The sequence below is a fragment of the Syngnathus scovelli genome, chromosome 21 (assembly GCF_024217435.2).
Source record: "Syngnathus scovelli strain Florida chromosome 21, RoL_Ssco_1.2, whole genome shotgun sequence".
Taxonomy (NCBI): Eukaryota; Metazoa; Chordata; class Actinopteri; order Syngnathiformes; family Syngnathidae; genus Syngnathus; species Syngnathus scovelli.
Window position 1 is genome coordinate 8,971,383 of NC_090867.1, and position 21,516 is coordinate 8,992,898.

General features: G+C 42.6%; 3 protein-coding genes and 1 non-coding gene across 6 annotated transcripts; 2 read left to right on the forward strand and 2 right to left on the reverse strand.

Annotated features, from left to right (window-relative positions):
- Window positions 1-311: 311 nt before the first annotated feature.
- mrpl58 (mitochondrial ribosomal protein L58) lies at window positions 312-1,560 on the reverse strand. 2 transcript variants are annotated; one of them, XM_049758146.2, is made up of 6 exons: window positions 1,247-1,547; window positions 1,136-1,160; window positions 995-1,054; window positions 841-923; window positions 597-766; window positions 312-468 (listed from the first exon to the last, which is right to left on the reverse strand). In XM_049758146.2, the coding sequence occupies exons 1-6, from the start codon at window positions 1,409-1,411 to the stop codon at window positions 384-386; spliced, it is 588 nt and encodes a 195-aa protein (XP_049614103.1). In that variant the 5' UTR covers window positions 1,412-1,547; the 3' UTR covers window positions 312-383. The 2 variants fall into 2 exon arrangements, with proteins under 2 accessions (XP_049614103.1, XP_049614102.1); XM_049758145.2 differs by having other exon boundaries at window positions 995-1,160; window positions 1,247-1,560.
- A 15-nt stretch (window positions 1,561-1,575) lies between these two features.
- On the reverse strand, window positions 1,576-1,647 carry trnaq-cug (transfer RNA glutamine (anticodon CUG)). The gene has a single exon. It is a non-coding gene; the product is annotated as a tRNA-Gln (tRNA).
- Window positions 1,648-1,823: 176 nt separating this feature from the next.
- daglb (diacylglycerol lipase, beta) lies at window positions 1,824-6,866 on the forward strand. The gene is made up of 15 exons (XM_049758143.1): window positions 1,824-2,441; window positions 2,558-2,709; window positions 2,825-2,999; window positions 3,059-3,326; window positions 3,386-3,508; window positions 3,600-3,727; window positions 3,792-3,918; window positions 4,013-4,096; window positions 4,226-4,303; window positions 4,381-4,461; window positions 4,571-4,698; window positions 4,884-4,952; window positions 5,274-5,346; window positions 5,423-5,676; window positions 5,914-6,866. Exons 1-15 carry the CDS (start codon window positions 2,347-2,349, stop codon window positions 6,107-6,109), a joined length of 2,031 nt encoding a protein of 676 aa, XP_049614100.1. The 5' UTR covers window positions 1,824-2,346; the 3' UTR covers window positions 6,110-6,866.
- Window positions 6,867-7,288: 422 nt separating this feature from the next.
- Window positions 7,289-21,516, forward strand: spag9b (sperm associated antigen 9b). Of its 2 annotated transcripts, XM_049758141.1 has the most exons (30): window positions 7,289-7,916; window positions 10,450-10,570; window positions 11,224-11,294; window positions 11,461-11,567; window positions 12,649-12,796; window positions 13,297-13,347; window positions 13,495-13,909; window positions 13,986-14,073; window positions 14,201-14,325; window positions 14,721-14,778; window positions 14,845-14,997; window positions 15,064-15,121; window positions 15,198-15,328; window positions 15,396-15,452; window positions 16,564-16,743; window positions 16,808-16,940; window positions 17,024-17,107; window positions 17,174-17,335; window positions 17,397-17,568; window positions 17,636-17,827; window positions 17,890-18,010; window positions 18,070-18,201; window positions 18,277-18,357; window positions 18,431-18,498; window positions 18,557-18,705; window positions 18,793-18,964; window positions 19,036-19,149; window positions 19,268-19,447; window positions 19,566-19,685; window positions 19,799-21,516. In XM_049758141.1, the coding sequence occupies exons 1-30, from the start codon at window positions 7,617-7,619 to the stop codon at window positions 19,912-19,914; spliced, it is 4,059 nt and encodes a 1,352-aa protein (XP_049614098.1). In that variant the 5' UTR covers window positions 7,289-7,616; the 3' UTR covers window positions 19,915-21,516. The 2 variants fall into 2 exon arrangements, with proteins under 2 accessions (XP_049614098.1, XP_049614099.1); XM_049758142.1 differs by lacking the exon at window positions 13,297-13,347 and having other exon boundaries at window positions 7,290-7,916.

The following is a 21,516-nucleotide window of genomic DNA, read 5'->3' on the forward strand; positions in this document are numbered from 1 at the left end:
GATATTCTTCCACTTACTGATCGGTAGTTGTGTTAAATGAACATTTTGCGTAACATTAAAAATAGCACACCGCATACTAGCTTTATGGCAATACAGTTCATTACATTTAAAAACATACTGGTAATCATGAAACTGGTAGATTCTTCTCCAGTTCGTAAATCATGCTAAAGTCTGTGCATCACCTGCTAAATAATTATTAGCCTTAGGAGATATCAGTGTCATGTAATGCATTTGTCTCCCCAGTAGGGTGCACTATTTACTTACATTAAGGTTCCTCACAGTTTTGAATCCATGGTCACAGAATGTTGATGTGGATTTTTCAAAATAATTTTATTACAAAGAAAACAGAATAAATACATTAAACAGTGACCAAAGCTGAAACATTAATCAAACTCCAGTCGCCTGCTCTGTTTGATAGCAGAATGGATCTTCTTCTGTCTGATTCGCTCCTTGTTTCTCTTGTCTAGCCTGAAAAACATTTTCCCCCATCCACAAGCCTCAAAAGAAAGAACCACCAAACATCTTTGTTGATTTTTCTTAACAATCAACACAATTTAAACTTAATATGGACATTATATAAGGTGTGAAATTTTTACCTTGAGTTCCTGAGGGCGATATCTTCTGCCGTTGGCTCATGTGGCTTCACGCTGGCTTCAGCAATGATGGCTGAGATCTTCTGTATGCAGTCACCGTAGTTCCTCTGCTGGCTCCTACTCAGCTCTGAGGTTACCATCAACTCGCCAGCCTTGTTGATTCGATTTGGGTTCTGAATTGCAAAGCGGGAATGTTTGCTTGGATACCAGTTTGCCATTAATAAAGAAAGCAAGTTCTTTAGCTTACTTTTTCCATGATTTTCTGTCGCACATCTTCAGGGATCCAGTCTGCAGTTAACACATGAAATCTGATCTCTGTTTTTGTGTTGACTGTGGGTTGAAATTCGCATTGTTAGTTTGGGACACAAAATCCAGCGTGATCAGTTTGTCTGGGAGTTGACCTTTGTTGACATGCTGACCACCAGGGCCACTGCTTCTACTGTAAGATACTGTTAGGCGGTCTAAAGAGGAGAAAGTGTTAACAACAATGCATGAAAAAATGAGCAAGACTATATATACTAGTTTTTTAAATAGGTTTTTACCTACTGGAACGTGTACTCGGACATCCTAAAAAAAAAAGGTAAAAATAAATAGAACCTTGCATTGCCATTATGAAAGTATCTTAGTATCTCAATCATCACGTGACTACTAACCTGCTCGTTATCCGGCCCACGATTTGCATAACCAGCGCTCGGTTGCAGACTGTTTAGTTGACTAGTCCGAACGCACCAAGGTTTGACTGCATGCGGAGACACGATTAAACGAGCGAGTACATTACCGCAAAAAGAAATACAGTATCGAGCCATATGCGCCGCCATGATGTCTTGACGTCACTGGAAATGACGAAATACGGCGTGGAAGAGAGGAGTTGTCCCTTTCCACAAAACTGGAGGAATGAAAAGAGGACATCCTATCCTGGGGATATTTTCTTCATTCAGAGCAGGAATAGTAAACTACATGTATGTTATATTAATCAAAAGTTAGGTTCCACCGAGATTTGAACTCGGATCGCTGGATTCAGAGTCCAGAGTGCTAACCATTACACCATGGAACCGACATGCTGCGGCCACACATAATGTGCTATATATCAGATATAGACAGATATTAGCTAAATTTCAGTACTGAAATAAAAAAAATTGACAAAATAATTAACAATAGTTTATATGAATACGTGCAATAGTAATTTGTGTTAACAAAAGAAAACGCCCTAAGCGGAACCATTAATTACAATCTGTTGCACAGGGTTGTTACACCCGGGTGGACACAGGCTAGGGGCAAAACAAGTCTCTATTTTTCAATTATTTGCGATTACTTTCTCGATTCAAATCCGTTGACAGTAGGATGGATTAATATGTTTTGTAAAAACGTCTAAATTAACCGTTTTATGACCGATTTAAATCATTATCTTGTCATGACGTATTTGTATCTAACATTAGAAGATAAGAAGCTAGTCACGTAACATAAACAATTCCACTGACTACCTTAAGCGCCTTAATGACATTATTTAATGTCACTTTAGCACGCAGTGAGTAGTAATGTTTAGAGGAACGTCGTTTTGGCTGTCATTATATTGGTTCTTCTGAAATGGCGTGTCGAGACAGGAATCTCAAGCTATAATGTTGCAACGTAGGGAAGGCACAATGTGGCGACACTGAATTGCTATCAGGAAGTGGAGTCATGAACGATCCGAAGCGCCCGTTGAATCGATTTTCTAGCATTCTCTTGGTCAACATTTCTTCATTTTAATCCCAAAATGCCTGGTATGGTGGTTTTTGGTCGTCGGTGGGGAATCGCCAGTGATGATCTTGTTTTCCCTGGAGCATTCGAACTATTAATCCGCTTACTATGGTACGTATGAGTAAATAGTTAATTATCATGTCAAGTAAATCTTTGATTACTACTATTTGAAATCATAAATGTCCCGTTTCTCTCTTTCTCACGCTATGTATTGTGTTTTCATTTAGGTGGATTGGCACCATCATCCTGTATTCTTATCACAAGGGTCAATTTGATTGTAACGGGAAAGGTGTTCTTCATATCTACCTGATCGGACTCTTAGTGGTGCTGGCACTTATCATTTTGTCACTATGTGCCATTGTATATGTCAGTGCTCAAGGTAAATCACAGCATTAGAACAACCTCCTTTGCCGTAGATGTTCTTTGTTCATGTGGTAGTGCAGGAGATTCTGTTGTTTAATGAATCCCATGATTGTCGATTTTTGTGTTTTTAGGTACCATAACAAACCCTGGGTCAAGACGCTCCATGCCCACGCTGGTGTACCTACGGGCTCTTCTTTACGTCCCTGAGCTAGTGTGGGCCTGTCTGGGGGCTGTGTGGGTGTCTGATGATGGCAAAGGTTGTGATCCGGCAACCGTGGGGGTTGTCATCGCAGCAGTGGTTGCCAGGTGGGATTGAAATCATTTCATCCTGTTGCCTTTTTGATACAGCATTTCTCTTCTTATAGTTGGATCATCCTGCTCTTCACGGCTCTGGGCGTCATTTTCGTCTTTGATCCGCTGGGCAATCCTCGGCCTTCCGCCGCTGCGATGGAGCCCATTGGCGTGCGACACTTGGAGAGCGGCGGTGGAACTCAGTTCCTCTCCACGGCGCGGTCGCTCGCCGTCAAAGTGTGGGAAAGCAGGCTCCGACTTTTGTGCTGTTGCCTGCCGCAGGACGAAAACAACAGAGCGGCATTCTCCAGCATCTCGCAGCTCGTCAGCGGCTTCTTCTCTGTAAGGCTCATCTACGAATAGTCTTTTGACCCCTGTATTGAATGAGGTGTGTGTTGCAGGACACAGACTTGGTTCCCAGTGACATTGCTGCCGGTTTGGCTTTGCTGCATCAGGAACAGGACAAGATGGAGCGAAGCAGAGATCCAGACATCACTATTGATCACAGTCCATCTTCCCCCATAGTAAGTTCTGAACCCCCAGCAGATGGTATCCTGCTTGAATGCCATTGTTCTGTTACGTTAAGCAGCCTGCAATATGAACTCAAATTTAAAGGAAGAAGATCTCGAGTCAGAGTTGGAGAAAGCCGTCCACTGTATGCATTTTGCTGCTGCGGCCTATGGCTGGCCTTTGTACATTTACTCCAACCTTCTCACCGGGCCCTGCAAACTTAGTGGAGACTGGTATGGTTTGGTTTAGTTCAATCATAAGGGTCTAGTATTTCTAAAAAAGATATTTGTGTGTCAGCTGTAGAAGTCGCGCCGCAGAGGACGACATTGTCGGGGGAGACCACCTTGGCTGTCATTTTTCTTCCATTCTGCAAAGTACCGGATTGCAATACAGAGACTTCATTCATGTCAGCTTCCACAATCAGGTACTTTCACTTCATTGTTTTGAAAAGCGTGTCAACACATGAATGCATTTCAGTCATTGAAATGTTTCTCATTGAAACAAACGTTGTGCTTTAGATCTACGAGATCCCTTTCTTTGTGGCTCTGGATCACAAGCGGGAGTCCATTCTTGTGGCTGTCAGAGGAACATTGTCTTTAAAGGTAAGTTTTTATTTTGTTACTATTCCAGTATGGATATAAGGCAAATAATAAAAAGTAGTCACTTAAAAATAATATGGGCAAATGGGAGGATATGAACCCAATGTGCATTTCCCTGTGTGTTCCCTAAAGGATGTCCTGACAGATCTTTCCGCTGAATGTGAGAACTTGCCCATTGATGGGGTGACTGGAGCCTGCTACGCTCATAAGGCATGTACCCCCATTACAAAGTTCTCTCTTTTGTTCTTTCTTTTTTTTGTTTGACATTTTCTGAATGCATCTTGCAGGGCATCAGCCAGGCTGCATCTTACATTTACAAGAAGGTGGTCAACGATGGAATCCTGAACCAAGCCTTTTCCATCGTGCCAGTGAGTGCGGAAAAAGTCTCCCTTATTTCTTACAATTTCTAAATCATCATTGTAACTATTTCTTCTGGCACAACAGAAAGTCATTTAGATGCATTTTGTTGTTTTGCAGGAGTACAAACTGGTTATTACTGGTCACAGCCTGGGTGCGGGTGCAGCTGCAGTGCTTGCCATCCTATTGCGCAAGTCCTTCCCCACCCTTAAGTGCTACGCCTTTTCTCCACCAGGGGGACTCCTCAGGTAAGACTGGCTGAACTAATTGTGAAAGTATGAATGAGCATTAGGGCCCATCCTAAAAAAAAAATGGGCATTTTGTTTTCCAGTTCCAAGTATCCACTTTTTTTTTATTTGTTTTTTTTTGGAATCAAAAATAAGAGTTTTTGTTCAGGAGAGCTAAATATATTCTGTCTTTATTTCATATACAGCAAAGCCTTAGCTGATTATTCCAAGGACTTTGTGGTCTCTGTTGTACTGGGGAAAGACCTGGTTCCACGGTAAGACTTTTTACTTTGATAAGTTAGTCCGTTTTTTTAGCACTGAACTGGTTGAATCATTTTTCAATGGACCACAGCAAAATGTGGATGGACTGTGTGTGTCACAGAAGATAAAATAAGTTTGTGTGATGTCGTTTTCCAAAATGACCTCACTGTGGTGTTTGGACTTTTATAGACTCATGTGTAATGTAGACTATATTTAGCACTGCCCTGCTATTACATGCGTGGGTAGAGACAAAGACAAGTCGCAAGCTAACTTTTTCCGTGCCTTTCACATACAGTAATTGTCTCTCGTGAAATCATATTGTCTGTTTTCCATAGATTGAGCCTGCCCAATATGGAGGATCTGAAACGAAAAATACTCAAGATTGTCTCTAATTGCAATAAACCCAAAGTAAGAACCCTTTCAAGCATGATTTATTATGAGTTTTAGCTTAATCTCAGCTGTTTTTTTCACGTGTGCGTTGCAGTACCGCATCCTTTTGCAGGGATGCTGGTACGAACTATTTGGTGGGAACCCAGATGACTTTCCCTCTGAAATGGAGAACCGGAGGGAAGAGGAGCTTAGTCTTCCTCTGCTCGGTGAAGAATCACTTTTGATCCGCCATTCGTCATCATACCAAAGCCTGGCGTCGGACGACTCGCCTCTCCATACAGTGCCGCACATGCCTCTCTTCCTCCCTGGACGTGTTCTACATATGATTGAAGATGGGCCCACACGCAGGTTTGACACTAGATTTATTTTTTTCTAAAAAGTACATTTCATATTGCACATAAGAGTTCAATAAACTAAAATGGAAATGAAAGCTTCAAAACAAATGTGTTAACTGAATGTTATTGGTAGTGTTTCTTTTGCTTACCAGCAGAGGGAGCCAACTTACCAGTACCAGTACAAACAATGCAGTGGCTGCACTTACATGAAACTTTGTAACTTAGTAAAAATATTTTCCTTTCCTCCCAGATCTTGCATATCCCAGGTTCGATACCGCGCCGAGTGGTCGAACGAAATGGCGTTCAGGAGTATTTTGATCAGCCCCAGGATGCTCGCAGATCACATGCCAGATGCTGTGCTTGGAGCGCTCAAGAGTCTGACTATCGAAAAGCCCTACTCGCTCTGCCCGTCATCCTCAAACCACAACCAGCACAACGTTGTCTGAATGTACTTCAAAACCAGTGCAAAATCCCACTTCATTGGCAAAAAAAGGTATTTGTCTTTCTCCGCGTGCGTTCCTATGCCAAAATATTTTTGCACTTTTAGCAACAGACTTGTGGAAACGCCATTGTCGCTTCAGTAAGGCACATTGGATTTTTTTTTTTCCCTTTGCACTTTTAATCATTTTACCATAATGTTTCAATTCTGTGATTTGTCATACTGTGTGAGTCTAAATGGCATGGATTCTGAATGTGCTTTGTGTACAATATTTGACACGTTTGTACGGTATATATGGTCTAAAGTATGTTTGTGTGCGTGATGTATTGTTGCTGGACACTGCCCCAGCTTCATGCTCAAAGTAACCACTTGTCTTCCTCGGTGGTTGGACTGATCAAGGATGACGGACACATGGGAGTAACTTTTGTCTGATTGTGTAAATGTTGCGTCTTTGTACAATGTACAGTGGTTCGTGTTTTCTTGTTTTGAGATGTCAGGGTGAGCAGTGCCTATGCTTTATGGGGAAACAAGTCTGTCCAATTGTTTTAAGAGAAAAAGGCAACCACTTTTTGAATGTAGCTCAGAATTTCTCCATATGTTGGTGCAAATACAGGAGCTGTTCAAATCTCTGCAAACTGACATGCCATGGATTTCTTTCCCCTCCCATAAAGCATGCAGAGTTAGGTATTGAATCAGCTGATGCACTCATCGTCCAAATCTATATTGAATTTCATGATGCAAATAAAAGCTTTTGTGGAGTGTAATGACGTTAGCAACTTTTGAAATACCAGCAATGAGAACATTTGAAAAACAAGGAATTCCATTTTAATAAGTGAAGCCTGTGAGTCAATGGGGTGGAGGGAGGCCCAAATGTTTCCACAATAACTGAGGATTAGCTGCAGTTCTGACTCCATCCTCCCATCCCGGTTTAGAATGACGTCACGACGACGGACCTTCCCCAACCCATGAGATGTTCAAAATCATCGTGAATTCAAACTTCTCCACTCTTACAAAGTCGAATACGCGCTTTCAGTACGTTCACTTACGATTTAGCTTGAATATAAACTATCATTAATTGCGTTATAATAATTTTGCCCTCTTTTTAATGGATGAAATCAAAATAAAACCGCGCTTGCGGATTGGCAAAGTTAACAACGTTGTCGTCTTTCCGATGACTCCTAAATGCAGCAGCAGGAGCTCATCTGTTGGACAGTGAAACTAATCAGGAGCCAAGTAAAGTCTTTTCACGACTGCTAACGACAACAACAACAACGGGGGCTAGCAAAGCTCTTCAAGTCAACTGGAGGAAAGAACGGGGAAGTGAAACACTAGAGACGCTTGGGACGTACTTTTTCTCCGACGTTGAGGCGCAGAACGCTTGCGCTATGCTTTAGAAACATCTACTGCTTCGAGACTAACAAGGCGAACAGCCTCCGGACAGACGTCAATTCGAAGCTCGCGGCTAGCTCACTCATATTAGCCGGGGGAAGAAGTGTGCGAATCACGGCCATAAAATGGAGTTGGACGACGTCGTCCTCTACCAGGATGACTCCTGCAACTCCACCATGATGTCCGATCGGGTCTCCGGTTTGGCCAGTTCCATATATCGTGAGTTCGAGCGGCTCATCGCCAAGTACGACGAGGACGTGGTGAAGGAGTTGATGCCGCTTGTTGTTGCCGTGCTGGAGAACTTGGACTCGGTGTTCGCTGTCAACCAAGAGCACGAGGTGGAGCTCGAACTTCTGAAGGAGGACAACGAGCAACTTGTCACCCAGTACGAACGAGAAAAGTCGCTGAGAAAGCACATTGAAGAGGTGCGTTTGCACAACATACTCTGATTTCCCACCACAATTTGTCATTAGAATACAGTATAAACAGATTATTCAAATACTTGTCGAAATTAATATCAATCATAAGCACTACACTTTAAATTAAATCTGTTTTAGCGGTGGAAAATAATGCTTAACACTACCAAACTGGACAGCCACTATTGAATAAGCATTATACTTTACTGACACCTGTTGCACCAAAAAGACTTTTCATCAGTCATAATAAAAGTCATGATATTAATAACACTAAATCCAGTTAGTTTTTAGAGTGATTTTATTTATTTTTTATTGTTTGTTAAAAATATATTTTATTATATTATTTTAAACAAGAGGTTTCTCATGGAGAACTTCTTTGCGTTAGGTGGTCAACCACTGTCTGTCATGGAAAAAAATGTTTTTGTTGTTAGAAAAGCCACCAAAAAGCTTTTTCCCCTCACGCTGTCCACATTGAAGCAATTTACTACAGTGCAAATTGAAACCACGACACTGTACTCAGCTGACTGCTGTTCTGTTGTGCGATCTTGTGGTTTTCCCCACTTAAGTGAATTTTTCACAGTCATGCAAGCATTTAGGCCATTTGTTTGTTTTATTGTTACGAAAACAATTCGTGTGTGCAAGTGTTGTGCAGAAGCCATGACAGCAAAAGGCTCAGCGAGTGTGCTTTCTTTGTAGCTAGACCATTCCCCCTTTTGTTATGTAAATGAAGTCACCTATTAAGGCTTCAGGGCTCATGATGCAACATTAACTTGTGCACAATTGCATCACGTGTAATGCTCTCACAATTGTAAATGTACCTTCTGTCATATCCACGGTGGAAGATTGCGAGAATGATTTGTCCGAATGTTTTCCCATGTTGAATGACAAGAGCAGCAGGTCACAATAGAGTGTTGTGATCTTTGGTCTTGTCATGAGTTCCTCAAGCTTGTAAGTTCAACCTTTGACCCCAGAATGTCAGGTAAGATTGACACGCCCACATTATCTTTGGTTCTTTTGGCATCAGAGTGAGAAATATCTGTTGCTCTGGCATGAGTCTAAATTTAGCTGCTATGTTAAGGTACCGATCCATTCACGGAATTGTCAGAAGCCAAACGGCTCCTTTTGCATTGCCTGGAAAAAAACAAAAGTCCCTGTTTTTTCATTACGCAGCACCAATTGTTGAAAAGTTGGCAATGTTGCAGCGCTATCATGGGATCAGTGTGGACTGTTAAAGCAAATCAAATGGAGCAAATAGCACAACTTTGTTACTAATCTTCTCATTAAGAGTGCAAATGACATTCAACCCAATAATATTAACTTCATCAAGCAGTGAATTATTCGAGCTAAATCCCCCTTGTCACTGCTCCAAGCCCAGCGGGGCTAAACCTAGCTAGAGGTTTATCTCAACAGCGGAGGAAAAGGCAAGGCAGGAAATTCTTGGGGAAAACAAGGACTTCCCTTACTTCTTTTGTCCAGTCAGAGGTGTCTGCCGACCTTCAAGAGACGGTCAACGAATGCTCAGTGCAGAAATTGTAGTACAACACATTTGAATTGGATGCCCAAAATGTGACTAGCTTATGAGAGTTGTTGCAAAAATCACATTTTCCGTCATGAGTTAGTCATGCTAATCTAAGCCATGCTACCAGGAGGCACTTTCCCTGGACTCATAGGACTGAACTTTTTGATGTCAGGATGATGCGCCTGAAGGCCCCAACAGCAAGCAAGACATTTTCCCCAAACAAAGCCAGTTCATTCCAGCCTGTCAATGGAGAGCCGCTACAGTGGTGCCTTGTGTCTTTGCTCGCATTCATACACTTGCGCTCAAGTCACTTGTGTTAGCGTATCGGACCTCGCTGACAAAAGAAGCGTTGTGCATGACAGTCGACGGGGGAAAGCCATGTTCTGGTCAACTTTCCTTTCTTTGTCATATGATAAGCCGCAGGCTGAAATGGACACGTTCAAGTGCACGGAAAATCTTAAAGAAACAGCTTGGAGAAATACTTCAGTGAGGGGAAACAAGACAATATTTTCATAAGAGGCTGCTTGTGATGGGGTTGATCCTCATCTGTTTGCAGATCACAAGTTCCACTCGGTCACAACGTCCGTCATATGAATAGAAGCCCGGCATCACAAGACTGCATGTTTACAAGCATAAAAAAAGACTGAATTCCGTTCAAAAGTTCAAGATTCAATACCTGGTCCACTCACAATTGAATTATTTTCTTTGGTGAAATGTGAGGTTCCCTCTTTACTGCGTGACTTTCTTATTATTTGCAATGTTACTTTGCTATCCTTAAGCCTTTTATCAAACGATCATATCTGAAAGTACACCCGCATGCAAACACACAAAAACAAACACAGGGCCTTGCCACGTTTCTTTGACAAAGAAAGCGGCATCATCCATCGGCCGCCAGGTTAAATAACAACATTGAGAATAGAAAATTTATCTCGGAGTGGTTACCCACCTAATTTCACAATGGTTATGCAATATGACCGAAAGTAAGAAGCTAATGTCGCTACTTTGTGCTTTGTTCATCTGCAGAGATACATCGCCAACGAAGACTCCCTGGATGGGGAGAGGAAGGAGCTCCAGTGTCGAGTGGTAACTCTGGAGTCACGCTCGCGTCAGCTGGAGCTCAAAGCAAGAAACTATGCTGATCAAAGTAAGGTGTGATGTGCTTACGCGCACACAAGCTCAATTGTTTTCAAATCTTGTGACTATTTCAAGGGCCAATTGTCTAAAGAATAATCTTCCCAGGCTGTCAAGCAAAAAGCCCTCATGATGCTTGCATGACTGCCTTGTTGACAGCACGTGACCGACCGCTTGTTTGTTTACCGTCAAGGTTTGACACCAAGGGAAGCGTTGACAAGTGGCCGTGTCAATTTTGCTTTGCATATTGCAGCTTCTCCTACTTTTGGAGTTTCACTTGTCCTAGATTCTATTTACTGGCAGAATTAGGAGCAGTATGTGCTCAATCAGCATGCTTGTTGGAGTGCGGTCCAATCAGCATTAAGCACAAGTCTTTTGTTTTAACTTAGCAAATCAAGGTAATTAGTTGGATTTTCTTTACAAGCATGATTGATTCCTAATGACTAAATGTAGATACATAAAAATGAATTTCTTACCTTTGTTGCATTATTGTGATTATTTTGACAAAGGTAAAAAAAAATACATAGTAATAGGGGGCCCCCTTGTGGTCATAAGCTGTCAAAGCAGCAGCTTAACCACACTGACTTTCTTCTCACTCCTTCTCCATGTTTTCACAAATTGATGAATCATATCCTCTTTGTTTTTTTCTTTTGTTTTTCTGTGTAGTCAACAGATTTGAAGAGAGGGAAGCGGATCTCAAGAAGGAGTACAATGCGCTCCACCAGAGACACACAGAGGTATTCCATGTGTTTGATTTCAAACCAGTTTTTTAGGAATCTTATGTTCTTATTATAGTCACAAGCAAACACCCTCCAGATAATGAAATAGGTGGGAAAAATCAAGATGACTGCCTCATCTACCGTACAAAATATAACATATTTTATATTATATTTTACCTTGCAGATGATCCACAGTTACATGGAGCACTTGGAGCGAACCAAACACCAGCATACTGTAACAGTGGAGCCCTCAGATTCGGGAACAAGCACAAGCACATCTGCACGAGTGCGGTAAGGTGGAACTTTGTGGTTCATAATGTCAGTTCTTATATAGTCTTGTATTTTAGTGGCGCTCCGATCAACCGGCGATTATGACGGGCCGATTTTTTGCAGGAAAGCCTTTCGTTGCAAATCAGAAAAAAAAAAAAACAATCAAATAAATGGTGTATTGAACATGCATCCGAGCCAAAAATAACATCCCCCAATTGTGGGCGTGTAATCAAATTTCGATTCACGACCAAAATCCTCTCACCCAACACTCAAAGGGATTACTCTGGGGTAGTGCAGCAGAGCTGAAGCCAGGCATATGGAGCAGGCTGCCTCAGCATCTGACCCAAAGAGAGAGAGAGAGGGGGAGATCGAGAGAGAGAGAACGTCAGAGCGTTTTGTACTGCACAGTGCCTGCTGTGTCACATCTCGGCAGAGGACAGGAAGCGACAGAGCAACACAAACAGATTGACCAGAGGATGACGGTGGCGGAGTGAACCAGGCTCTCCAATAAGGATTCTATTCTTTCCTCTCTGTCTGCTCTTCTGCTGCTGAATTTCTCTTTTTGTGACTGCACCCTGCTCTTTTCTGCTAAGGCTAGGCTAGACCAAATTGAAGAGTGTTTTTCTTCTGCTGGCTACTGTTGTGTGGCACCTATAGCTGCATTTGACAGCTTCACCCAAACATTTTTGGCTTCATTGAGACGTGGGGCCATGAGCCCCGGGCGTATGCTGCTTTTTGTTTTTGGCTTTGTTGGGGGAGCGGTGGTCATCAACTCTGCTGTACTGGTGTCTCTGTCAGTGCTGCTGCTGGTCGCTACTGGTAGCTTACCTGCCCTGCCAGCTTTACCTTCCATACAGTGGTACATTTTAGATCGATCAACATTTTTGGGCTTCCGATTTTACGAAGGCATAAGCGCTAACATATAGTCGCAGACACCAAAACTTGTGACTTGTGCTGTCAAGAAACTCTGATCAACAAAATGTTGCCATGATTTTTAATCAGAGATGTAAATAAACTTCAAGTCTGAATCTCCCCTTTTTTTTTTTCTAGCACCTGTTTTAATAATAAAAATAATTTCTCGCTCTTGCCATTGTGTATCTAGGAAGGATCGTCCCGTTTCCATGGGCATCTTTCAGGTCCCAGGGATTGATGGCATGAGCACTGACCTCCACAGGGAGCCCGTGGAGGTTCACGCTGAACCTTGGAGAGCTAACAACCTCAGCCATCCAAGGTCTAACACCAGCCTTAAGGTATGTGCACGTCATATTTTGAATATTTTGCCTTCCTTTTCTAAATGATGATTTCTAAATTTGTTAAATTCAAATGTAGGGTTGGATTTTTTTTTGTATGTAATCAAATGTGAGCTCTTTTTTACTTTTGTTTTAGAAAAGAATCTTGGGGTGTTTAGAATGTTGAACAGCTTGTGTTGTAACTTGGTGGCCTGAAGCCCAGTAAGGGCAGAAAACGGTGCCATTCAGGGAGGGAAGGAAAGAAGGAAGGAAGGAAGGAAGGAAGGACAGAGTCTTGACATTGTTGCCGTTAGAAACCACATTGCATGAATATAAATGACTTGCGAGAAAAGTTTGCTCTTCAAATCTGTCGGACTCATTGATGGATTACAGTACCGCCATGTAATCATTTAGATTATTTTTTTTTGCTTGATTTAATTGGTCTTATTTTTCAAATGATGGACTATTCCACGCATTCAACTCCATTACTGTGCTGTTTGTTGTTGTTGTTTATGAACTAGTTTGACGTCCGAAGTGGAAAGTTCATATTACCCAATGAGAAGTCTGATCAGGTAGAAAAGTGTGCGTGTTTGCGTGTGCAGTGAAAAACAATGTAGAGGTAAACGTGTGATTTACTCTTACTAACAGTTTCAAGATTATCCAACGCTCACGATTAACTCATTCAAATGCAATCATTTCATCAATTCTGTGTACTGAAGGATGAGCTGGCCAATACAAGCCACGAAGGATCCAAATCCAGCTCTCCAACCAAGCAGGGAGGTGTCTCCAAACAGATTCCCTCCTCATCATCACAAGGCGGAACGTCCCAAACATCTCAGATGGCTAGCTCGACAACAAACACCACGAAAAGCGGTGATTGTCAAACTTCAGCGACGTCATCGTCGTCATCCCAACATGGCGCGGCGTGTAGCGATACGAGCCCTTCATCCGTCGCAGTGAGTCATTCTGGGTCTCCCGTTGCCTCGGAAACCGGAGTTGCGCCTCAGGAACACGGAGGCCTCGACAAGAATCTGGACTGCAACGTTGGTAAACCCAACAACAGTAAGAACATTTCAAGCATGCAGGAACAACAGGAGAATCAGGAAGCGGCAGCTATGGCTCATGAATGCAACGGTCAGCATGAACAATATGTACATAAAAAAAAAAAACATTTGACAAATGCTCAACTCAACCCTGCTGTTTGTATTAGAAAACAATCTGGAAAAGTCTGAAGTATTGGCCATTATAGAGTCCACTCCTGAGCTGGACATGGACCTCCATGGCTGCCAAGGAACGAGGTACAGGACAGCTGAAAGTCACACACTAGTTATTCTCATTTTCAGCAGCAACTTCCAAACTGGCTACCAAATAATTTTTTTCTAAATTTCCAAAAATGTTGATACGAGTGAGAAATCATGTGTCCAGCACCCCCACTAAAAGCGGCGTGGAGAATCTAGCATTCGACCGGAACACAGACTCCCTGTTCGAGGAGCTGTCCTCTGCAGGAAACGACTACATAGGAGATGTGGATGAAGGAGCAGACCTTTTAGGTAATCCATCTTGCTCATTCTATATATTTAGCAATTATCTCCTCCCATCATTTTCATAAATTGTCTTTTGTTGGCTGCTGGGCTTTGTCAACCTGACAGATGACTTTTCTGGTAAAAATATATATTTTTTTCATTATTAAACCTCTGTTCAGCTTTAGATTTTTTCTGTAATGGTGATTATAGTGGTGAAGTTGTGATTTTTTTAGACTAGAAAGTCTAGTCAAGTTTACAATGAGACTAATAATAACCTTTCAAATTCTAATCCGCAACTATGAATCTCAGACTACAACTTTTTAGGTAAGACAGAGTCTAGTATAGATGTGAAACGCTTTTATGAATATGTATTTTTTTAAACTAGATAAATACATATCAATGTGATTTTTTTTTTTTTTAAGGTATGGGTCGTGAAGTAGAACATCTTATCCAGGAGAATACTCAACTTCTCGAGACAAAGTTAGTACGCTTCAAATGTTTAACCTTTGACCCCAGTGAGAGCTTTAAATCCATGTTTATTTTCAGAAATGCCCTAAATGTGGTCAAGAATGACCTGATTGCTCGAATGGACGAGCTGTCCTGTGAGAAGGAGGTCCTACAAGGGGAGCTTGACGCCGTGACTCAGGCCAAGATCAGACTTGAGGAGAAGAATAAAGATTTAGAAGACCAACTGAAGAAGTGTGTCATTTTACAATTCTATATCATGCTTCACATTTGATGTTGAAAACACGTCCTTCTCTTTAGAGTCCGAGCTGAACTCGACAACAGCAAAAACATATCCAAGACTGAGAATGAGGATGATGTGAGTTCTCGCTGATGTAATACGCCGTACGAAGAAGAAAGCATCAACGACGTAAACATTGGTGTTGCTTGTGCAGAGCGACGTGCCCACGGCCCAGAGGAAACGCTTCACTCGGGTGGAAATGGCCAGAGTCCTGATGGAGAGGAACCAGTATAAGGAGAGGCTGATGGAGCTGCAAGAGGCTGTCAGATGGACAGAGATGATAAGGTAAGAGCAAAGATCGATTTTCTTGAGCCTTATCATTTTATTTTTTAAATATTATTATGTTCCTCAGGGCGTCGAAGGAAAACCCAGTACTTCCCGAGAAGAAGAAATCCAGTCTCTGGCAGTTGTGAGTTCCTTCCATTTGCGTTGACTCAACTACCAGTCATTGTGGTCTCTTTGTCTTTTTTTTGTTGACGTTCTTTGTGTTGGTTTGTATTCCATGTTGTATGGGGAGGGGTTCTCCAGTAGGTAGGTAAATCAGTGAAATGCTGCTTTCTGGTGTGTTCATAAAAAAAAAAATCTCAACTGAGGAAAAGCCTGTGCAGTTAGGTCTCGGTTAAAAATGGTCAAAATAAATATCATGGCAGTCTAATAGTAGTAATACATGAGTCAGGCTCTTCTTTGTTGGGTTATTGCAGGCATGACTTTGGTGTGTTCTGCATATTTACGACTAAAGGAATCCATAGTAGGGGACTGACTTCTCATGATCCGACTATTTCCCCTTCCTGTTGTGTATTCCTTTATAATCTGCCTGATGTTGTGTGTCTGCGCAGGCGGTATGTTTCGACCGCTCATAATGTCTGAGTTACAATGGCAGACATGAAGGTTCTAGATCTGAGCACACTAACTGCTATTTAATATACAGTTAATCTTTGCTTGAGTAGCTCACGCTGACGGGATGTCACAGGATACGTTTGTGAACGCAATCTAACCCGTTTGGCCGCACGCATGTCAGCTCGTGCTTGTACTAGCAGTCAGTCGAGGAGTTCACAATTTGGATACTAAGGTATGAGTGGGCGTGGCCTATCCACAGAAACAATTAACCTGTTACGCCAATTAATCTTATAACCGGCTCTCGTGATAAAATGCTATTTTTTAAGGCCAGATAAGTGAGACTAAGACCACGCTAACAATTTAGGGTGAGAGGGTGTTTTTTGTTCAGTGTTGCTTTGCACTAACGTCCAAATCAAGGCAGAAGACTAACTTTTCACACCACGCTCTTCTGTTTTGTGTTTTGCTCGTATAAGCATACAGTCCAAAGCCGTATTTCTACATTTTAACTTTAGGGAGGCTTGCATGCAAACAATTTTGTCATCATCCTTGAAATGCTCAAGCCCTCCTCAAACCCTCTGCTGGAGCCACTGCTTGTGTCCATCCCTCTATATGTGTGTCTGTGTGCTCTCTCCCTTCCTTTCCCTTCCCCTCCCTTCCCCTTCCCCCGGCCCTTACAACTCCAGTTTCAGCCGTTTGTTCAGTTCATCGGGCGGCGCGTCGAAGAAACCTGCGGCCGAAGCTCCGGTCAACGTGAAGTACAACGCACCCACCTCGCAGATTCAACCTTCTGTCAAGAAAAGGAGCAGTGCCTTGCAGCAACTGCCGAGCGACAAGAGCAAAGCCTTTGATTTTCTCAACGAGGAGTAAGTCTGTCACAATTGATCGATGATTCATTTGACACTGATCATAAAATGGTATACTTCACAGATTGCCGGTGGATAACATGGTGTCCAGGCGAGAGCAGAAGCGGGCACAGTATCAGCAGGTTAAAGCCCATGTGCAGAAAGAGGAAGAAGGGAGAGTGCAGGCTTATGGCTGGAGCCTGCCCAAGAAGCACAAAGTAAGTAGAAACATTGATTTTTTTTTTTTTTCTTGCTGAAGAACAAGTCTTAAAATATAACGTATGTCATTTTGTTCTCACAGAACAATGGCGGTCAAGAGAAGATGAAGCAGCTCCCCGTTCCGGTTTTCCTTCGACCTTTAGATGAGAAAGATGCCTCCATGAAGGTATATGTTCAAAAGTTGCATCTTTTCCTTTACAATTGTGTAAGTTGTAACTTGTCTGCGCTTCAGCTGTGGTGTGCTGCTGGCGTACATTTATCTGGAGGGAAAACCAGAGATGGAGGCTCCATTGTCGGGGCCAGTGTGTTTTATAGCAACGTAGCAGGACCGGAGAGCCCCAAAAAGAAAATAGGATCTCAGAGCAGCCTGGAAAAACTCGATCAAGAACTCAAGGTCAGGTTATATTGATCATATTTTGTGAAAACAATAAACTGAGACACGCACACCTCAACAGGAACAGCAAAAAGAACTGCGACAACACGACGAGTTCTCGTCCTTGGTGTGGATTTGTACCAGCACCCAGTCGTCGACGAAAGCTGTTGTCATTGATGCCAACCAGCCTGGAATTATCCTGGACAGCTTTTTTGTGTGCGATGCACATGTCCTTTGTATCACCAGTGTTCCAGGTCGGAGGATTTTCATACAACTACAAAAAGATCACAATCAGATATATAAAACAATTTCTTTTTTCAGGTGCAAGAGAGACAGACTATCCAGCAGGTGAAGAACTCACCTCGAGTTCAGAGTCGGCGCCAACCAAAAAGTTTTTGTCCGACAGCACATCAGGCTGCGATAGCGTGCTCGGAGGCATCACTGTCGTCGGCTGTACGGCTGAGGGAGCGACGGCCGTCCCGCAGACGGCAGGCAAAGAAAATGGAGAAACTGGTAAGACATGTCAGCGTTTTCCATCGGCAACTCCACTTGACTCACTTGTGTGACTCTTGTAGAGGACGCTGAAGAGAGTGAAGGCTCGGCGAGTCACAAAGGCGGCATGTACAGTGAACATGTCTTCACGGATCCTTTGGGGCTGCAGCAGACAGTGGAGGATTTTGCCAACTCCTCTCAGAGGTAATAGTGAACTCCTAAAATGTCATTTTTCCCCCAATCATGATTCCTCCACTTTGTAGAGAGTGCGGTGACCTTGTCAAAGCTGGCACGGGTTCAAACGCCACTGCTGAGGAGCAAGATCTGATGAGAGAAGAGGCTCAGAAGATGAGCAGCGTCCTGCCCACGATGTGGCTGGGGGCACAGAACGGATGGTGACAATCAATTATATCATTTGATTTTCTGAGCAAAAAAATCAATATTGTATTTCCCCCCCCTCCCCCTCCCAGTGTGTATGTCCACTCATCGGTGGCACAGTGGAAGAAATGTCTCCATTCCATAAAGCTGAAAGACTCAGTACTCGGCATAGTGTGAGTTGATTTCCATAACTACTGCTCAGCGAGAAGTTTGTTTTTTTGACGTGTTTTTCCCTCACTTCCACAGACACGTGAAAGGGCGCGTCCTGGTCGGCCTGTCCGATGGCACCTTAGCCATCTTCCATCGTGGAGCTGGTGAGCAGACAAATTCCATTGGTAAAATCACGGTCAAGTAATTTTGTTGATGTTCCAGATGGGCAGTGGGATCTGACCAACTACCACCTGCTGGACTTGGGGAAACCTCACTACTCCATCCGCTGCATGACCGTGGTACACGACAAGGTGTGGTGTGGTTTCAGAAATAAGATCGTTGTGGTGCAGCCCAAAGCCATGAAGATTGAGGTCAAGTTCCACTTCTCTTTTTGGAATGTCACTATATTTAATTTTTTTGACACCGCACCTGATTTTTTGCTCATTTGGCCCCCGCAGAAGACATTTGATGCCCACCCCCGTAAAGAGAGCCAGGTCCGGCAGTTGGCGTGGGACGGTGACGGCATCTGGGTGTCCATCAGGCTGGACTCCACACTCAGGCTCTTCCACGCCCACACTTTCCAGCACCTACAGGATGTGGACATTGAGCCTTATGTCAGCAAGATGTTGGGTCGGTTTATTGTCTTCGATAACTGGAGGTCATCCTTGAAATCATTTCTAATGATTTCCATTTTTTTTTAGGTACGGGGAAACTTGGCTTCTCATTTGTGCGCATCACGGCTCTCATGGTGTCATGTAATCGTCTGTGGATCGGTACCGGAAATGGAGTCATCATTTCAATCCCTCTAGTAGAAAGTGAGTCGGACATTTAAAAATGATTTTATTGCTGAACACAGGATCCACTTGAATGTTTTTGATATTCCCTTTAAGATCGGATTTGGTGTACGCACCGGTAACCTTGTTTTGGTTTTAGCCGCCAACAAACTAACCAAAGGAGCGGATAACCAGGAAGGCAATTCGATTTGCGTCTACGGTGATGACAGCAGTGACAAAGTAGCAGCAGGGACATTTATTCCATACTGCTCCATGGCCCACGCCCAGCTCTGTTTCCATGGACATCGCGATGCCGTTAAGTTCTTCACCGCCGTCCCAGGTAAACACAAATCTGGGTTGCCATTCTTGGGTTGCCATTCTTTTTTTTAAAGTGAGACTTGCACTGGTGTATCAATGAGTCCCACAAATTGACAGCCAGTTGTGTGTTAATGTTTTAGGTCATGCCCTTCCATCTACAACCAGCGGTGATGAGAAGACCTCAGATGACCCATCCCAAAATGAAACCAAGACTATGTTGATAATGAGTGGAGGAGAAGGCTACATTGACTTCAGGATGGGTGAGTTCAACACAGGCAGTTTGATCAATATTGACTTTGTGTTAAAGCTTGATCTAGTATTAAATTACGCTGCAAGAAGGCTTTCAGTACTTGACATGATTTTATGTCTCCAGGGGATGAGGAGGGGGACGCGGCAGAAGGGGCGGATGCCCAAATGAAACTTCACTCCCCCGTATCTGTAGCCGAGCGCAGCCACATCATCGTCTGGCAGGTCCTGGACAACCAATGAGAGAAAAATGACAAATGACAACCCTCCGACCTGCCTCAAGCACTTTTATTTTCCAAGCCAAACAATAAGAAGTTAGTGGCTCTTCTTCTTTCAGTTATTAACCACAACTTTTCCTCCCCAGTTCATCCTAAAAAAAGTATTTATTTATTCAGCGGACGTATTTTAGCTCCCCCAGTTATTTGAAGAGAATAGGCAAGTCATGATAGCTAGCGTGCAGGCAATAATGTACAGCTGAAAACAAGCTTTTAAATGTTTTCACGTCCAAAAATGTGTCTTTTATTACCCCCAATCTCCCCATTTCAGGACATGGATTATTATTATTTCGGTATGGGGTGATAGTATTTCAATATGCAGCACAGGCAGCCCCAATCTGTGCCTTTTGTGGGACATTCGAAATATTGAAACATGTTCTGACGTCAGAATGTTTTACTTGTCGAACCAAATATGTGGCAGAAGATGCAAGAATGAACTCGAAAGAGAACGGCATTACGTAGCCGTGCATGATACTCTGACGGCTGAGCGAAAAATGTGCTTGCAAAATAGAAAAATGCATGATCGGCAATAATCTTGGGGCGCAGTGTCGCTAACAGACAAAAAAAAAAAAAATGTTTTTAGGGTTTTGTTTTTGACGACTCAGCTTTGACACTAATGATTTGTGTTTTGTTGAACAGTTTAAATCCAAACTCCAACAGCATCCGTATTTTCGGCTGTACCTTTCCTTCATTTTATTTGTTTGCAAAGCGTTGAAAGAAACTTCTATTTATTTTTGGCTTGAACGAATGTCGCGTTTGCTACCAAAGGACTATATTAATCAAAGCTTGATTAACAATCGTGTCTCATCAGGAGGCGGCGCCTTTCACGAAATAAAAATCAGCCTCTGTTTTGCAAATCTATTTTGTAAGAGCCATCGCAGTGTAAATATGTATTTTAGTGTTTGGAAATGCAGCTGGAATATTTTCATAGACACAAATAGTGTGTCGATCCAGCCCAGAAATGATATGAACATTTCCAACACAAAATATTGACTTTTATTTAACTTTCTATCTTTTATGGGGGTGGTGGTAGAATGAACAAACACTTTTGTGTATTTTGACACTGCGATTTATTTTGTATTTAACAAAAGCTAAGGTCAGATCTGTCGTCAGCATTTGTCCTCGCTTGTGTATGTGTTTTCTCTCCGAGAGATGACAAAAAAAAAAAATGTAATTGCAGTCTAGCCATGTCAGTATTTATTTTAACGATTGAGCCTTTGCAATTCCGAATGTATCTTTGTACAGTATAAATGATCTAGTGTGTATGAAACGCCTTGGCTTATTGCCATTGAAAAGTAGTAAGTAAGGGGAAACTACTGAGCTATGCAAAATATCTGCAGGGGGAAGAGTGAGTTGTGGTGAGCAATAAGTTTTCTTCAAATAGACAAGAATTTCATCCAGCCACATTGTGATACTGAGCACTCTTCTTTCTCTTCCTCCCTGCTAAGAAGCAAAATGATTGTCAGAAAGTGTTCCAAGTTAGCAGTAGACTCGTACAACAACTGTACTCCTGCAGCTCTTGCCTTACTTATTTTTAAAAAATCAATTAAAGAATATTTTGTGAGCAGAA

What these genes read in the sequence shown, in the direction of transcription:
- mrpl58 (XM_049758145.2), bottom strand. Translation starts at nt 1,411, where the DNA reads ATGGCGGCGCATATGGCTCGATACTGTATTTCTTTTTGCGGTAATGTA. An exon ending in GTGGGCCGGATAACGAGCAG is followed by an intron (nt 1,161 to 1,246) that starts GTTAGTAGTCAC and finishes TTTTTTTTTTAG; the next exon opens with GATGTCCGAGTACACGTTCC. An exon ending in GACAGAAAATCATGGAAAAA is followed by an intron (nt 767 to 840) that starts GTAAGCTAAAGA and finishes TTTGCAATTCAG; the next exon opens with AACCCAAATCGAATCAACAA.
- daglb (XM_049758143.1), top strand. Translation starts at nt 2,347, where the DNA reads ATGCCTGGTATGGTGGTTTTTGGTCGTCGGTGGGGAATCGCCAGTGAT. An exon ending in TCGTCAGCGGCTTCTTCTCT is followed by an intron (nt 3,327 to 3,385) that starts GTAAGGCTCATC and finishes TGTGTGTTGCAG; the next exon opens with GACACAGACTTGGTTCCCAG. An exon ending in GGGAAAGACCTGGTTCCACG is followed by an intron (nt 4,953 to 5,273) that starts GTAAGACTTTTT and finishes TGTTTTCCATAG; the next exon opens with ATTGAGCCTGCCCAATATGG.
- spag9b (XM_049758141.1), top strand. Translation starts at nt 7,617, where the DNA reads ATGGAGTTGGACGACGTCGTCCTCTACCAGGATGACTCCTGCAACTCC. An exon ending in AAATCCAGTCTCTGGCAGTT is followed by an intron (nt 15,453 to 16,563) that starts GTGAGTTCCTTC and finishes TTACAACTCCAG; the next exon opens with TTTCAGCCGTTTGTTCAGTT. An exon ending in CTACATTGACTTCAGGATGG is followed by an intron (nt 19,686 to 19,798) that starts GTGAGTTCAACA and finishes TTATGTCTCCAG; the next exon opens with GGGATGAGGAGGGGGACGCG.